Here is an 18,277-nt window from a genome sequence, read left to right as displayed (position 1 = left end):
TCAGCACTTGCGCTTGGCTCTCGCTGCTGGCTGCCTGATCAGGCAGAGCAGCTCAGCATCCAGAAATTTTAGAGGTTTTATATCAACTGCCAGCACCTCACTTGGCTTATACAGCAAGACCTTTTTGGTCTCCTCTTTCATCCCAGGATATTTCTTTCATTAAACTAGAAGTAACATTTCCAGGAAATGTGGTGTCCTAAAATGCCAAAGCCAGCTGGCAGCTTTGACTGCTCAAACATGGCTTCTACTTAGGTAGATAATACAATAACTTGTACAAATCATGAAAATAGTTACAAAGCTCTCAAGTTTCCATGGCATCAATGTATTGACATAGTACAAAGGTCTGCTGATTTTAAAGGCTGGTTCTTCAGAACATCTGCAGTTTTTAGAGGGAAGTATATTCACAGGCAAATGTTAAGCTCAATAGAACTGAGCTAGAAAGGGCACTCAGAAAAACTACTTCTAGGCAATACATCTCAGGTTACCAAATTTCTAAAACAAGTAACAACCTGGACATGAAGGATATACAAAGTCATTTCCTTGCTTAAATGCAAGTTAAGCTCATTTTGCCTGTAAAATGCTTAAAAACATATAGCCCAAAGGTTTTCAGTAAATCTAGTGGAACAACTTAAACTCTTGGGAACAGGACCTTGGTCCCTTACTGTAGTACACCTTAGCCTCTTACCACTGTCTGCTGATCATAAACTCTTCACATCTTTCAGCATACAGCTGAGAAAGGTCTAGTATGAATTGGTGTTTTGGTTTGTCAGCTTAGGGCAGGGTCAGATGTCCTGCTCTCAGTACAGCTCAACATGTCCTTGCTTCTGTGGACAGACCTGAGTAGATTGTTTTCCCAGGGAATAACTATAACATAGTTTAAAAAAACCCATAAGCATCTAAATTAATTAAAACTTACACAGGCTATGCCCTTTAACACCTATAATCAACCTCTTCTCCCTCTTCTCTCCAGTTTGGTGTCTTTAGAATGAATTTATTCTATACCTCAGCATACAGCTTTGGTGGCAGAACTGACTAGACAATGACCATACCAGCAAACAGCAGGTTTTTCCAACCAGCAAAAGTGACAAAAACCGCAATGTGACTCCACACGTTAGTTTTGTAAATTGAAAAAAAAATGAAAATAAAACAACCCAATTTATTGTGCACATTCAAATGGCACAAAAAAAACCTTCTATTGTGTGTTAATTCTGCTGCAGTTAAAACTGACAAAACTCAATCAGTTTACAAAGAGCTCTTGGTTACTAATTACCATGTTATGGTGTTGTTCTTACAAGAGACTTGCATCAGCAGAATTCAGTTAGAGATAGTGCTGAACACTCACCAGCTGAGCACACTCCATAGCAACCTCGGGGCATAACCCTGAAAGGAAGCAGTTTGCATTAAAGAGGTACAGGAGACTGTGCTTTAACTACTCACACCTGCATTACAGTGACTAAACACAAAGACATCTTCCCATGAGGACTAGGGAATAAGAGAAAACTTGCCTAGGTCAGGCAGCCTCCCAGGCTCCCCAACCACAGGAGAAAACTAGAAGATTCTCTTAGTGCTTGGTGCTTGGCTGTTCAATAGCTAACTCACATGATCTGAGCTTCTGCCTTCAAGCATAAAACTGACCACAGATTCCTTGTGGGAACAAAGTTTTTCAGTGAAAGCATATGCTTGGAAAACAAAAGGAATCTAAGTTAATTGAGCAAGAGTTTGCAATATACTCGGCTCAGAAGAACCTGTTTTGTAATAAAAAAATATGTAATGGCTTTACTGGGTCAATACTTCATCAGTCCTGGGCAAGAATTCCTGTCTTAACCTCTGCACCTGGGTCTGACAGAAGGCAAAGTAAGGCCCTCAGCTCTGTCTTGCAGGGATGGAGACCATGATATCTTTGCACTCTGCATAATGGGCTCTGTCAGAAGGACAAGAGGGAGGGAGTGTGTGTTGGAGGTCTTCAGCTGGCTCTCTGTTTCTCCTGGCACCCAAAGAAAGCCTGTGCTTGCCTCCTCAGCTGTGGAATACCTGCCACCCCCCAGAGCTGGTGCGTCCCACGCTGGAGAAAACCCTGAAGATCCTGCAGCTGGACTATGTTGACCTCTACATTATTGAGCTGCCAATGGCTTTCAAGGTAAAAAGGAAAATTGCTTGGAAAAAGTGCATGAATTTAGCTTGAACCAAAGTCTCCATCTAGCATATTCCTTGCAGCTTCCAGCCTAGGTTGTCAATAGCATTTTGAGCAGATAACATACATATATTGATATATACTGCATACATGTATTTCTGTGCACTGCACACCCAAAGAGAGGCATATATAAGGTGGTGTGAGAGCAGGCCAGGAGAGATGTTGCTTGGAGTATTTCTGCTGGAAGAACAGGTCTCCCAACAGTGCTTGAGCAGCTCTGAAAAATTACCATAACTGAGCAGTACATGTGTCTGAATCCGTTCTGAGCCATGAGGAGAGAGTCACTGGATGAAAGAGCTCATACAGAGCAGCAACAGGCCAGGGGCAAAGTTCAGAGGGGGAGAGGGAAAGGTAAAACATCACCAATTTTGGTTTCCTTACTCTGTTCCAAATTAAAGCTGCTGGGCAAAATGTGATTATGATCTTAATCTCTGTAACTGCAGTGCTCAGCTTCACTAGATCCCAACTGGTGCCAAGCAGGGGTTGTCCATCTCTCATTCTTAAATGATCAAGTCTGATATTCCCCCATAGTGCTGGCTCTGGGCAACTTGTAGGCAAAACTTTTGAATGCAGGGAGCTCACATCATAGTTTCATGCCTCCCTCTTGCAAGTCCACAAACTTTCTGCTTTTACAGCTGTTTGTACCTTCCTTTACGATTTTCCTCTACAAGTACATGATATAAAGGCAAATGAAATGAAGATATTTAGATTCAAAACATTTAAGTGGTTTTGAACTAATTAAATCTTTCTTCTAAGAGAGAATAGGGTCAGGCAATTAGTTGGTTAATTGTTTCGGAACAAGGTTTGAGCTCTAAGCTGGCCTCTTTTTGCAGGAAAGGTAGATCTCTGATTATTAAAATCATATTTTGCTGCAGACTCCAAATTACCAGAACTATCACATGGGAAGCTATTTACCAATGAGGCTATCACATTACACTTACAGCCCTTTTTTTCCCCCTGAGGAGGCCATATTCTATTAAGACCTGTATAGGAGTAACCAGACTCTGATATTAAAATTTTATTTATACAGTCACATGTATGGAATCCTTTTGGGTACATTTCTGAACATTTCCCACCACTAGCAATTTCCTGTTTCCCTTTTCTTGTGTTTGTATTCTTTAGTAGTTCATTCTCCCACATAGTGAAGGTCATTGTCTCACAATATAAAGATATAGACAGCTGGCTTTAAAGTAATGTACATCTGACTCCCTGAGGCTTGTATCAACAATCTTGAGTAGTTAAAGGAGTAGCAGACCTAGAGATTCATTCATGTTTCTCATGAGAGGAGAAAAAAAAATAAGTCACTTTCTTCCTGAATAATATACACTTTTCTATGTCAAATACAAAATGCAAAAAAAAACCCATCCTTTTGCAGTGGTGACAGGTTTCCTTTCTTTGTTCTCTCTCTCACAAATACACCCATCCTGCCTGTGATGTTTGCCTTTGATGAGGAGCATGCAGTTGTAACTCTAAGAAACTCCTACTCCCCCCTAGTCTGCAAGCATTGGTGCTTTCCTCCCCAAAAGTCTAGCAAAAGCAGTCTCTGGTTGGAAGCAGTGATGTACTTAAGACAGTACTTAACAGTACCACCCTGAAAACAGTAAGAAACATGCCCCTGCAGAGCCCAGCCAGCTTTGTCACAGGGCTTTCAGGCAGAGCAAGAGGACTATAGCTTCAGAGAGAACCACTCTGCTTTTCAGTAGCTCAAGAATGGCCACCACGTGGGGTGAAATTATTCACTGACCTCCCAACATTAGCCTACCTGTATTTTTTCCCCCACACAGAGTCCCCATTCAGGACTTTTGTCCTTCCTGCCTTTAGCCCCCAGCAGTGTTGTTCCGCTCCTCCACACTAGCAAGGCAGTAACCAGCAGAAACAGGTCTTCTCCAGGCTACCATGTGCCCTCCCTCTGCCTGGGGAGCTCATACTCCACAGGTATTTTAGGGGTAAAAAAACAACAGGTTTTTCAGGGACTCTTCTCAAATGACTGATTCATTAGTAAGCATCAAGTTGTGCACTAAATAATCTGCAAATCTGTCCCAAACTAATGATTCTGTCATCTGATAGGAAAGCAGATATTTTAGTGTTACACTGAAAAAGTCAGATCTAAGGATCTTGTCATTTTAAAAGAATAACTCAAAACAGACCATTGGCATTACTATTTGATTTCCTGTTGCCCTTTGGTTTGTAGGACAGGCATTCACAGGTTGTCAAAATTGCTTTCCTGAGAAAGCCTGCTTGTCAAAGACCATTTTATGAAAGCAAGGGGATATGCAGAGTTGTCTTCCTGCATGTGTGTTGGTGAGAAAATTATAATGGGAACAGGACTTTTCCTCTCAGTGGCGAACAGCTGCTGGGTTTTAAACTAGCAAGTAAGCTGTCTGGTATCTTTTGGAGTGCCTCCAGACTTTGGACATGACACGATAAGATGTGATCCCACATAATGGCAGTGGCTGTGTTGCCACACTAATTTGAGTGCTCATTGCAGCAGCATGAAGCATACCTTTCATCCAGTGTAAAACACAAGACTATCTCCAAAAGAACTGCAAGAGAAGACATTAGCATTTCTAGGATGACTGGTACGGTGTAGTTTATGAGAACCCAGAGCTAAAATATGTGACCAGCTTCTGAAAGACCTTTTCAAAGATCCCGTAACCACCACACTGTCACCATCAAAACACTGCCTTTCTCTCAGCACTTCATCCATCTGCAGGCAGTTCTTCCATTCAGAAATTCCCTTTCATAAAAAGATCACCTGGTAGAGCAAGTTTTGCCTGGGAACTATTGAGCAGAGACAACTGCACTTCAACAACTTGCAGAATTATCTACAGGTAGGAGGAGGAGGAAATGATCACTATAGAAATCCACAGTAGTTCACACCACATCTCTAAACAAGAGAAGTTAATCTTCAAGCACCATTCATCCTGACTTGGTTCATTTTTAAAACACAAATGATAGAAGAAAATAGGAGGATGATAAATCAGCTGATATAATTGCTGCCTATTGATTTCTATAAAAAAGTTGAATAAAAGTGAGTGAATTAGAAGTGGGGCAGAGTAAAAATGTCCTGAATTCAGACTCATTTACTAAAATTAAACAGGTCCAACTGTTTAATATGTTGAACTTGCAGTCCTTGGAAAATATGCTGGGGTATCATGGGATGAATGTTTTTTTCCAAAATACCATGGGGTGGTTTTGCAAATAATGCTTTTCCACCTCGTGTTATGATGGCAAACACTTTGCCTTCTAATAGAAAAAAATGTACCCAACAGCTACCTACCTCCTTCTAGTCAAGATATTCTCTTTTGCCAGCAAGACAGAGCAACAAAAGCAACAAGTTGTCTTTGTGGAATTCTCTGAGGAAAATCAGCACATTTGGAGGAGAGAGGCTTATGCCTGTAACTGAGACCTTGGCCCTCTGAAATCTGAGGCTGTGTTTTCCTTAGGCTCAGTTTTCCCATTAAATGCCTCAGATTTGAACTCAACTGAATTGGGAGGTGATAGTTACTGATCATATTAGTCACAGCTGCATGTTCCCAAGGAGTTACCACGTCAACATCTTGTACCCAGGCCTTTGAAATGTAGTGGTTTGAAGTCAGATCAAATGTCAAACATCACCGAAGGGTTTTTGTTCAAAAAAAAAAGAAAAACCAAACCCCAGCAAAACACAAAAGTGAAATTGTGATCAGACACAAGGGAGGGAGGTGTTAATGCATTGCCTGCAACAGCAATGAAATAACCAGCAAGTAAGAGAAAGCTGTACTTGTGAGCTATCAGCTCATAAATCATCTCTGAAGACTACAGAGTAGAAAAAGAGTTTCTAGTTCCCAAAGAAAGGTGGATAATGCACTTAAGAGGCTAGCTATGCCAATAGCCCTTACTGCCAGTACCTCCTGGACTCTCCAGCTGTTGGGGAGAGTACCAGCTCAGTCCAGTTCCCAAGTGCCTAGGACACAAGCAGGAAGCGAGGGAAGGGCCAAAACGAAGAGCAAAGAAGTAGAAGACAATACAGGCTGGTACTCTAACCCAGCCCTTTGTAAGGAGATGAGTCTTTTGGATGCCATAACATAAAGGTCAAAAGTTTACTGAAAAACAAGACCATCCAGGAACTCCTGAGTGTACTCTCATGTGACAGTTCAGGAGTGTGTCCAAGGACGATCCAGCAGATGAGGATGTGGTAAGCCCAGCATGAATGACCTGCTGAACTTAGGGTGTTTCAGAAAACTACTCATTTTTTTTTCCTGTTTACTAGTAGAAACAGAGCCCGTGAAAAAGTTTTTGGTCTAAGGAATGAAAAATTTTTCTTTAAAGCACAGCAGTATGGTTTTACTTTTCAGCCTGGAGATGCACTCTACCCAAAAGATGAAAATGGAAAATTTATCTATCATGAGACAGACTTATGTGCCACTTGGGAGGTAAGCAAACACAACATCAATCCATATATGCCCTAAACCCACAGATATTCATTCTCATTTTTACTTGTGGTTTTCATAAACATAACTGAAGCAAATTGCCAGGGCAAATGGATCGAATTCTACTAGCTCCATGGATAAATTTTACTTCTATCCTTAAGCATTCTTTAAGCATGTTTCTTTTTGCTGTCATTTAATTATTTTTATAACAAAACACTGAAACATCAGACATCTACATTCCCTCTTTAAGAGAGTGCACTCTACATTCACAACCTACCTATCATTAGGTTTTTATCAATCCTTCCCCTTTATCAGATCTTCACAGAAAGAGAAAGTTAGAGCCCTCAGAAGATACTAGGTCATCTTGAAAAAAATAAAATCTTTTCACTTGCAGGAAAAAACAGATTTTGCCCTAAAGCTCACCATAAAGAAACCCCAAACAATCAACCAAAAAACCCCTATTAAAAAAATAGAAGAACCAACACCTCCCCACTCAAAACTCCTCCCCAACTTGCCATTATAACAAGTTCGCTCACTTCTAAATTTACTTATCAGATGGGAACACAAGATTTTTCTGCCAAGAAAACTTGGAGGGAAGTAGCATTTGCCTGAAAGATTGCACCCTAGATTTGTTTGTGATGTGCTCTAGTCCTTTAGGCAGATGTCTCACTAAGCCTAGTGTCACTTGGCTTCAAGATCTTGGGGGAGGAAGAAAATGATACTAGCAATCTCCTCACATTTCTGCATCTCAAAGCCATGGACACCTATGGCCAGAGCTGCTCAGCTCTCCCTCTGCACCAGACCTGATGAAATAGCATCACTAATTACATCCAGTTCACACCAAGAGAGATAAGAGGTACTACTATGTACTCCACTTCAACTTGCACTGTCCAGATCTGGATAGTCATGTTCCAGTTTAGCTCTACTCGAGGTACAGCAGATGAAGATGAAGAAAGGTGAAATTTTGAAGGGGGAGAGAGCCCAGAGGGGGCCTGAACTTTCCCTTGGCAGCTGAGCCATCCAGGCTGGGTCTCAGAGGGAAGGGGGACTTCCACGTTAGCTGTTTATATTACATTTGAATTTGGCTGATGCAGTTCATTCACCTCATGTCACAGAATGGTTACTCAGATGTTACAAGCATCTGAGCTCTCCCAACACTGCTACATTTTTATCTTTGAGCTGGTGTTTAACATAAAGGTTATTCTATAGCAGGCCACTCTCTTCAGCTAATAAGCCAAGAGAAAAATAGGTGGTGGTGAGTGTCTGCAAATAGCAGCATTAATCTGAATTAAAATGGTTCAATTCAATCCAGATAATTTCACTCTGTGTGGTGCTAGCTGGCAAAAATTAATCCAGATGACTGTATTTGCTGACTTGTCACTGAGTGATAGAAGGCATATGAGGCCAACTAGAGGTCATCAAACACACAGTGCCTCTTACTTCCCTGCTTTCAGCTCCTGTAAGACAGAAACAATAACAAAACCTGGAAGGGCATCCAGCTCCATGGTGGGGTCTGCTCTGCCTCAAAGAGTCACTGAATTATTTGTGTGCGGAGTTTCAGGCAGCAAAGGGCAAGACCATAGGAAAGGACCCCCTTTCCCCTTAACAACCCAGCAGATTAAGATAACAAAGACCACGGAACATATTCATATCCAGTATTCGTAAGAGTTTCTCAGCTACTAGGATTTGTCTGAAGCGCAAAATATCTAGAATGCCTCTCTCCCATCCACCTTTTTTTTTTCTGCTTGATACCGTACTGAAGTTTTCTGTGCAGGTTTTGTGATGTGCCTTGCCAGATATTTAGGGGATTTCACTGGATAAAGACTTCATATAAAAAAACTGTCTTACAATCAAAAGGAGTGAATTAACTTATCAGGAAAGCAATCTGTTTTGTTCACTTTGCCTTCTCCAGCTTTGAGGCACTGCTAAAGCAGCATAAAGTAAGCAAAACTCCCTAAAAGCAGTTGCCTGGCACTTAAGTATCTATACCTCAAGGTTAAATCTTTCTGCTCTCCAGACAAATTCTACCCTCACATAAGGTAAAAAACATTAGGGCTTGGTCTGGAAAGCAGGTCAACACAGGAATAGAGTTTGGTTTGTCTGGACAGCACCAGCCTTCATGCTAATAGAGCTGTTAGTTCTGCTGCAGCAAAGGGTCTCAATGGTCTATCTTCCACCTCTCTCTAAAATGCGTGCTCCAAGAAATCAAGCCAACACGTGGGACTTCTCTTGTCTTTGCTTTCTTTGCAGGCTCTGGAGGCATGCAAAGATGCAGGCTTGGCAAAGTCTATTGGAGTATCCAATTTCAACCGCAGGCAACTGGAGATGATCATGAGCAAGCCAGGACTTAAGTACAAACCTGTCAGCAACCAGGTATGACTGCAAGCCAAGGGCAGTGCCTACCATGGAGCCACTGCCATTTGGGGAATGCAAACACACAGAAAGGCGATGTGTACTTTGCCACAGATGCTGCCCTCCATACTTCCATTTCTAGCTTGAAAATATTACTCTTCCTATCTAGGCTAAAGATCAATATTGGAAGGCTCTGGAGCAATCACTTTCCTCAGTTTCTGCTCCAGGACTATAAAACTGGTGCCTCTGCGCCAAAGCTCCATAACAAGATTGAATGCTGAGTCAAAGCAGGTCTTAGATTTCTGCCATGTACCTTACTTCAAGTCCAAAAATTCCCAAGAAAGTCATTTCAGATCTAGCCAGTGCTCAGTGAAGCCATGTCTACCTTAGTTGACACCAGCACAACCCGACAGATCCTGAGTCACTCCAGGCTTCTCAAGTGTAAAAGCCATCCTGAATTTTCTGTACTTGCTCTCTTGTACTTTTCCTATAAGACATTTGTAAGAGATAGAGAAAATGTCCAATTAAAGGAGACCCTGTTACGTGACTGGCCCGAGCTGAACAACCCCGTGAGGATGACAGGCACATCTGAGTTAAATTACAGCAGCGGGGCTCTGAGAAGGTGACAAGTGGCAGCGACCCATCTGAGTGCCTAGTACCTTTGGCTCTAGCATTTGGCAGGTCTCTGCATTTCCTAGAAATCTCTGGGAAGCCCTTCTGACTCGCCTGGCACAAATATCCACATTAGCAGTAATAGAGATGAGGCCAGGGACTGACCAGGACCAACTTCCCACTCCCAGCACATGGCCTGGAGGGCTGGAATGGCCATGAGGCATGGCAAGGAGGCTGGCCACAGCTTTCATTTCTGTATTTGGCCTGAAGGGAAAGGCTGCCTGTGAGAATAGGAAATTCCAGCACCCTTCCCTGGTATTAACATGCCCAGCGGGTGCAAAATGCAATTGCTGTTTCTGGCATGCCCCTAAGACTACACTGAGCATTGCTGATGCTTCCTGGGGTCGAGGAAAACCAGGCAAAAGATTAAACTCAGCTTAGGGCAGCTGGCCAGCAAGCATAGAAGTGCCAGATAGCTTCAGACTTGCCAGATAGCAACCACTGCAAACAGTGGTTGCTCTGTCACCTTTTAGACATCCATTTCCCAGAGTCTGAGACCACAGCCAGAAAATCCATACTGGTGAGGGAACTGCGTTTGCAACATGGGAGGGCAGAGCTTGCAACAAGGTCATAATCTCACCTTTTGAACACCGCCCTCCACCACCTTTCTAACTCGGACAGTTTGTGCCAACACTTCCCTTAAAACAACATCAGATTAGTCATCCTGAATGCAAGAGGCAGAGAAATGGAGAGCTGACCCACATGAGATGGGTTGCCTTCTCAATCTACTCGTCTAGTGAGCTTGCCTCACCTCCATAATCCCCACTTATTGCCACCTTTCCACTGCAGGCCAATAAAAGTTCCCTGCAGCCAAATTATGGTTGCAGATATTAATCTGCTGCCCACCAAAAAAAATTAATAAAAAAATCAATAACCCAGCAATGTACAATTAGAATAGTGTTCTGCTTTGAAAGCAAAACCAGTGAGAGACTCCAAGTCAGAAATACAATTTATTGGGAAAAGGGAAAACAAAAGACAAAAATACACACAATGATACAAAAGGAAGACCACTGGCAAAGTCAGAATACAACCTGACACCCGCTTTGGCCAGCATGCTGGTAGCAGTCCAAATTGGAGTGGCTGCAGTCCTCTTGGAGTGGCAGATGTGGTTGCTGTGTCTTCTTGGAAACCTGTGGAAAGGCTGCCTTTCTGTCTAGAAATTCCTGGATTTATCCAGGTGGGAATGCCTAGCTTCTCCCCCTGAGCGGAGCATCTCACAATGGGCTGATGTTATTTTGAGTCACAAGGTGTGTTCTTAATCACCTGTTAAACAGAACTGGTTCTTGGAGAGTGTTATCTCTGAGTCATGAGGTGAGACATTGATGGGCCTATTAACAGGAGATAAGGAAAACTGTCTAGATGCAACTGCTACTCGGATGGTAATAGGAAACATCTTGGTGCTCAGTCTTGGACAAATAGTAACCACAGATGGTGTTTCCCTGCTCCCTAATTTACATCTATCCTTTCCTGAAAGCATAACCTGGTCTGTAAGCTCTCACAAATATTGGGATATCTTCTGCTTCTGTGTCTGGTCCTGTTGATTAGTCATTCTTTCCATGCTACTCTTGCAGGTAGAATGCCATCCCTACTTCACCCAACCCAAACTCCTAGAATTTTGCAGACAGCATGACATTGTTATTGTTGGGTACAGCCCATTGGGAACCTCAAGGGATGAATCATGGTAAGTCCCCATGTTACTTTCAAATAGAGGGACAATATCCAGGGAAACATAGTTCTCCACTGCTGTATCTCCATGTAAAATACCTCTGCCCCCATTTTTTAAAGTGGTTTTGAACCTCAGTGTCTAAATATTACTGTTGTGAGTGTAAACTTTCAACACTCCTGCTAAATGCTGTCATCAAAGAATGCCAGGTGTCTGCATAGGAGGTTGCCTTAAGTCTTTTCTAAGAGAAGGCAAGCGTTTGGAAGAGGGAACGTGTGAGGCTTAGGTGAGGAAGGAGAAACGAAGTCAATGTTAGGACATCACACAGGATGTTGCCTTTGACAACGCGCCAACCTAAGAGGCAAAGCTTTTCTCTCGTCTTTCACCCTATTTGTCAAAAGGTGCAGTGTTCTGTCCACAAATAGATGCCCCTATGTTTTGACATTAAAGATTAAGAGGCTTTTGTTTTCTTCCCACTTTTTTTCCAGGGTAAATGTGTCCTCTCCTCCTTTACTGAAGGATCCTGTGCTGAATGCCATTGGCAAGAAGTACAACAAGACTGCGGCACAGATTGCTTTGCGTTTCAATGTCCAGCGAGGTGTGGTGGTGATCCCAAAAAGTTTCAATCCACAACGCATCAGAGAGAATTTCCAGGTAAATTCATACCCCAGTAGAACATGGACAAATCCACTTACATTGGCTTAGCCCCTATAGAAGGTAATTTCCCCGTTTTTTCTGCAGACATATGTAAGACTTGACCAATGGCAAACTTTGCCACATTTGATGCTTCTTGTCCCCACCACTAAATGGTAACAAGGTATGACAATAATAGAGCAGTGCATAGAGGAAATGTTGGTGTCTTTTAACCCTCTGGAGCAGCTAAAGCTCCAGCTGGTGGTGTGTCCCAGAGCACCAGTTGCTGCAGTGAGCAGCACAAGCAAGATGAGGCGACTCAGTAGATCAAGGCTGCAGGAGCTCAGGAAGGACTGATTGTTCTGCCCCATCTTCAGATATGGGACAGCTCTGCTAGGGAAGGCTTGCTGCACACAACTGTGACAGAAAGGTTCGCAACCATGGCACCAGAAAACATTTGGTTTGACTACCACCCAAAAATAAGATGATTTTGTTCCTGCATCCCTTGCAGCACTCAGTACTCACACTGCTCCCTACTTTCCCTGGAAATACACTGCTTTCAAAGCTGGTGGCTCAATATTGCCAGACTACCTTCCACTTCTTGCAAAAGAGATGTAGGCAAATGTGACTGGGCTTATTCATGTCCTTGAGACTCCTGCAAATGCAAGTAAGCATGGGTTTCTGGGAGAGATACAGGGAGAAGGAGGGATTGTACTTCTGAAAACTGGAACATATGAAGGTTGATTATGACAAGAAATGCTAATGCATTCCTAACATCTCTTCCATTAGATCTTTGACTTCTCCCTCACTGAGAAAGAGATGAAAGAAATTGAAGCCCTGAACAAAAATGTTCGTTATGTGGAACTGTTAATGTAAGTACAGGAGAAATCCTAGATCCTCACAGAGCATTCCTGTTCTTTCAGAGAATTAAAAAAAAACCAAACAAAACTTCCTTTTAATATTAACTTTTGCATAAACAACCCTATTCTAAGGTAAGGTTTAAACATGAGAGACTTTTAATGCAGCCTGAATATGCTGTGAGTGTATCTTCCTATTCTGTTTCTCCTCCATCTCCTTAAACTCCTTCTGCTATGTGGGAATGGTGGTCTCAGACACTGATAAGGCATAGCATCATCCCTATCTAGAAGTGTGGATATTGGAGCTGAAGTTCAAATAAAATTGATTTGTACCTTCTTCTAAGAAAAACAGAAGAACAGAAAGCTTGTTTGACTGCTAGACCACTTCCTAATTATCTCTTCTGAGATCAATCAAGGCTTGATCTCATGCTGCTTGTCACCTAAAGCTTACCACCCAATATAGTTTTGCTTCACCTGAAAGCTCAGACCTAGCCAACAACCCCTCTCTTCCAGAGGATGAGGCTGTTTATCCTTCAGCTCAAAAGCATCTACAGCTTATGGCCAAACTTTGCTTTCCCCTTTCCAGGGCACTCAATAAGTAGCCAAATGCTAGAGATTGATTTCCACACATTTCTCTTTTTACCTTAGATGATCTGTGTCCTGCTAAGTTGTAGCGTGAAATGAAAAGCATTGATAACAGCATCAATAGCACTCTAAAATGTTGACCATTGCTCAAAAGATACAGGGAAATGTTGCAAAGAAACAAACAAACCACTTACTGTGCTGCATAAATATGATCAAAAATATGCAATAAGTTAAAAGCATCATAATGGAGTTCATTTTTCACATTTAAGCTCAGCCAGGTGCTTTGAAGCTTTAGTTTCTTAAAACTTAAAATAGTCTTCCATCAATTAGCAGTACTTAGTTGCAGAAGGCTTCTCACAAATGGCCTAGGAGATTCTTAAGTGTGTTTTGGCATCTGCCACAGTCTGGTTTTATATAGCAAAATTGAGTTATAGCATCATTTAAATTTTGAAGACTATATACACAAAATGTAACCTTGGTGCAAATTCAAGACCCTTTCCAAGAAGCAAAGTTAAAGACTGCAAATGCCCACAGGGGAAGAACTTTCTAAGCCACCAATCTAAAATACTAGTAAGTTAAATGCTTTGCTTTATTAGACTGAATTTGGTCACAGGAGGCCACCAAGGATAAGGAAAACAGGATGCATAGGAGGGGCATTGGCAGCTCTAGTTTTCACAAGAGCTCCATGTTTGGGGAAAAATGTTTAAGTACAATCTGATCTCAGCTATGAAAAAAAAGCCTTATTGGAAAAGTGATGTTGCCACGTAAGGAGCAGATATATAGATTTATATATATAGATATATATGCCTACTCTGCGTTACCGCACTGAAGTGTCTGGCATTGACACTGCATCAGACAAATTACCAGCCTAAACACATTTCTTATTTCGTCCAGCAATCTGTATCTGAAAAAGCCAAACCACGATACAGAGAGACTTTTGGTTAGTCAACTTCGTGGAAAACCTTTGACTACTGTGATGCACATGCCAGCAGGAATAGAAAAATCCAGCTTTTCTCTGGTTCTTCCCCTTATCAGCTACTATAAGGGTACTGTGTGCAAACCTGTTGTTCTGATGGTATGAGTAAGCCCATGCAAACAGGATAATGCAATCAGTGGAATGAATTAGCAAGTTAAGCATCTGAGAAGAAAATGGAGGTTTCATAAAAACATGAGTACTTCAGGAAATCTTAATCTGTTTCTTGTTTCTTCTCCTCTTGGAGAAATCTGGAAGCAGATTTCTGTTTTACATTAATGTATCTGCTTGATTTATCTTATGCTCACATTCTCTGCTATGGATGTTTTTCCTTACCAGTTATGCCAAGCTGCACTGACTCCTTCCTCCAAGTGAATAATTTTCACTCAAAGGACTCAGACTTTTGAATATGTGAGATCTGATTAGCAAGCATGCTCAATAGATGAAAAGTAGAGATAATGACACTGGCAACTCAGACATCATCAAATTATACTGAAGTCAAATAAGCCAAAGTGTTGCAGCTTGTTTTGGTTTTTGGGATTTCTTTTAACCAACTCAATCTGTTAATGTGTAAACACTTGATCTTGGCTGAATATTGGAATGAAATGTTTTGACACAACCAATTCAAAATGTTTGATGCCTTCCAGTTAGTTACCTTCAATATTGTGAAACGTGTCCTTCCCAGACTGGAACAATCCACAGCTGGATAAATGCCAGTATTTGTTGCGCTGTGCTGTAAGGCAAGGCAGCCAGCTGCCATGGTGCACCTGAGAATGCTCTTCAGAAATTTTTCATTTCACTAATGGAAAGTGTTTGTCAAGCCAGGGCTTGTGATTTAGCATCAGCTTCTCAAACAAACAAGAAAACCCACAACAGAAAACAGCTACCTCTCTCTCAAGTCTGCCAATAATGGGCAAACACAGTGTTATTTTTTCACCTGAAGTTGACCCTGGGAATATTCTTCTTGCTTTTTACAATAGTCCTGGATCGTGCATCTTCCCTGAGATGCAGTTTCTAAAAAAATGCCTGAAATGTCTCTGTCTTTGTTAGGATGCACCCATGACCACCCCTTCCTCCCCTGAACTGGGTCATCCCAAAGCTTTTTTGTAAATTCTCTGCCACTGTAGATGCAGCAGAGTATCTACATGTAGGCTGAGCTAGTTTAGGTATGGCAGCTGCCTGGGGAAAGCACCACCCTAGACCCAGACCTGTTCATGCCAGCTCTAAGGGCATAAGACCAAGTAGAACAGTCTGGTGTCTCTACCTCTTCTTCACACATAGCCCTTATTTCTAGGCATCTTTCTAGACATCTGAACAAAGTCTTCTCTTTATACAGTGCACACATGGTGAAGTCATCCCCCTTTCCTAAAACACTTCTACTCACCTGAGTTAATTAGTGAGAATAGTTGACATCCAGAGTCCTGTTGATTTTCCCCATCTCTCCATAAGATATGCAGTCTGTAGGCCTGAAAAATGGTCCTTCATCATCCTCTCCTTAAATACACAGGCTTGCTTCCAACTCTGCAGGGGCAGTTATTCAGGGCAGAACAGCTTCTGAGTAAGTAGAATAGCCTTCCATGAAGGCCACATATATATTGCAAGAAAGAGGTTTGCTGGGCACAGGCATACTGCAGTGATTTGATATCTTGCTTCACCCAAGGAGCTCACTTGTCCAATCTGACCTTTCCACAGGTGGCGTGACCATCCAGAGTACCCCTTCAATGATGAATACTGAAAAAGAGGTGGGTCTGGACAGCCAGACAATGCTGTTAGGCTTTGCTGAGAGACACTTAATGTTTGGTGCTTTGTCTTCATGTAAGGCTGCTCAAATCAGCATTAAAAACATTACATTTATTTCTTTTTGTCTTGTCAGTCTCTTCTTGTTATTGATGACCAAATCTATTTAATTCATTGATTTTCTGGTTTTGGCTTAGCAGGCTTTAATGCTGAACACTGAAGGTTCAAGACTGACCACTGATAAAACTGGAGACCTCTCCTCAAAACAAGCTCACTAGTTCAATCAAAATTGGTTTCACTTAATGGAATATTCTTCACTTAATCTGAAACAAAACCTTCCACTTCTGTAGGTGTGAGGCAGAATCAGAATCACAGAATGGGCAAAGTTTGAGGACGCCACAGAGGGGTCACGTGGTCCAAACCAGTACCATTTCCTTTTGCAGCTCAAGCAAGAGAAAGTCAAGAGTGGTGATCTAACTGAATTTGATACACATGCACATATTTTTGCTGATATGGACTAGGTATGTCCACTGCTTCATGCAATGAAGCCCGTTTAACTCTGACCAGAGTGTTCTGCAGCTGCACACGTGAGCTTTATTACATAGGTACATCCCAGCGGGCTCCACATGGAACTAGTTCAAGCCCTAAAGCATTACAAGCATGTTCATATTCACACACACACCCCTCCCCTCAGCTGAGGACCTCAGTAAAACACAAGACAGTGTATGACACCTTGTTATTCAAGGGTGGCATTAACTGGCAATACATACACAACCTGCAGCTACAACTAGGGAGGTCCTCATCTCATGAGATTAAAAATCCCTTAAACTTCTTTCGTGCTCCAGTAATTGATATTAACCCAAGAAAATTTGTGTTCACTTAAAAATTCTTATAAACATGGAGCACGTGCACCTGGGTAAGGAAGACCGACTCCTTCAGCATGAACTTCTTTTTCAGACCGCTTGTTTGCAGCCTATAGGTGCATCTGCCCATACCCACATCTGCAGAAGGCTACTTTGCCTCCCTCCTGAGCCCAAGAACCCCAGCTTCCTGCCACTGAAGGAGTACACTGGAGAGGTATCAGAGAAGAAACTAAACCATACACTCAGAGAGAGAGAGTACTTCATGTACTAGAATGTACATACATTGGAAAATGTGTCATACATAAGCTCCAATCTATAGCATCTGCTTTTATTTATTACCATTGCTATTTATTATCCCTGGAGTGACTGGAACAGGAAAATGCCAGAGCGTACAGTTCACAGAAACTCTTCTGTATAGTCATGGTGTGCTCCTCAAAGCTGAGACAAAGAGGGACTGAGATGAGCAGCAGGGAAGGCTCCCAACAGGGTCAAGTGCAAATGCATCCCTGGATGAACTCAGTGGGCACCACTGGAGAAGTCAGGCCCTTTCAGCAGGGGTGGCCTTAATGTAGCATTTACAAATCTATTCATAAATCTATGCCAACAAAGGAGAATTCTGCTTCCTGGCGGTTACTGTCAAACCACGACAGTTACCCAAGGGCAATTCCCATTTTATTCTATTACCCACTTAGACCAGAGGGGAATATAAAAAATAAAAGTGGGGCAGATGTGTCTTCTTTCTCCTCAGATATATTAGAAACCTCCTGGTGTAGATCTAAGGACAATCCCAAGGTCAGGTGGAACTCTACGGCCAGGGGTGTTCAGAACCACTGTCACAAGTCCTGCTTTGCCCCTTTGCAAACAGCTGAGGTCCTGGTCAAAAAACTGAATAAAATCCAAGTCTAAATTCAAGTGCCAGAGAGGAGGAGTTACCACCATACCCAACATGTTATTCCAGTTGCTTCATAAGCACAAGCCCTAAATAGAGCTCACAAGGCTCAACTGCTTAACAGTAGCACTGTACAAATTTTTGCACTGTAACTTGACCAGGTGCCATTCTCCAGTCACAGCCAACATCCAGGCCAGGTTTGGCAAAGCTCTTGTTGTCTACAACTGCAAATGTCAACTACTGCTTAGCTTCAGTGCTCACACCAGCCCCTTTTGCAACTCACTGCTCTTTCCAGGCATCCTCCTCCCTGAGGTCAGGCAGCACTGGAGATTCTAATAAAGCAGGTGACCTTGTACATGTGAGTAAGGAAAACAATATGCTGAAACCTCTCTAACAGGAAATACCATATAATCAAATCTTCAACCTATACTGATTAAATAACACAAGACA

The 18,277-nt window shown here is 42.2% G+C and overlaps 1 protein-coding gene across 1 annotated transcript in view; it reads left to right on the top strand.

Annotated features, from left to right (window-relative positions):
• AKR1D1 (aldo-keto reductase family 1 member D1) overlaps positions 1 to 16,192 on the top strand; it is a 35,100-nt gene extending 18,908 nt beyond the window's left edge. Inside the window, exons 3-9 of the mRNA XM_053943153.1 lie at positions 2,021 to 2,137; positions 6,529 to 6,606; positions 8,854 to 8,976; positions 11,199 to 11,308; positions 11,779 to 11,944; positions 12,713 to 12,795; positions 16,031 to 16,192. Coding sequence (XP_053799128.1) covers positions 2,021 to 2,137; positions 6,529 to 6,606; positions 8,854 to 8,976; positions 11,199 to 11,308; positions 11,779 to 11,944; positions 12,713 to 12,795; positions 16,031 to 16,073 — 720 coding nt within the window. The 3' untranslated portion in view covers positions 16,074 to 16,192. The remainder of the gene's footprint in view (positions 1 to 2,020; positions 2,138 to 6,528; positions 6,607 to 8,853; positions 8,977 to 11,198; positions 11,309 to 11,778; positions 11,945 to 12,712; positions 12,796 to 16,030) is intronic.
• Positions 16,193 to 18,277: the final 2,085 nt, after the last annotated feature.

This window comes from Vidua chalybeata, chromosome 5 (assembly GCF_026979565.1).
Source record: "Vidua chalybeata isolate OUT-0048 chromosome 5, bVidCha1 merged haplotype, whole genome shotgun sequence".
Classification (NCBI taxonomy): Eukaryota; Metazoa; Chordata; class Aves; order Passeriformes; family Viduidae; genus Vidua; species Vidua chalybeata.
This window is presented reverse-complemented; position numbering and strand designations above follow the sequence as displayed.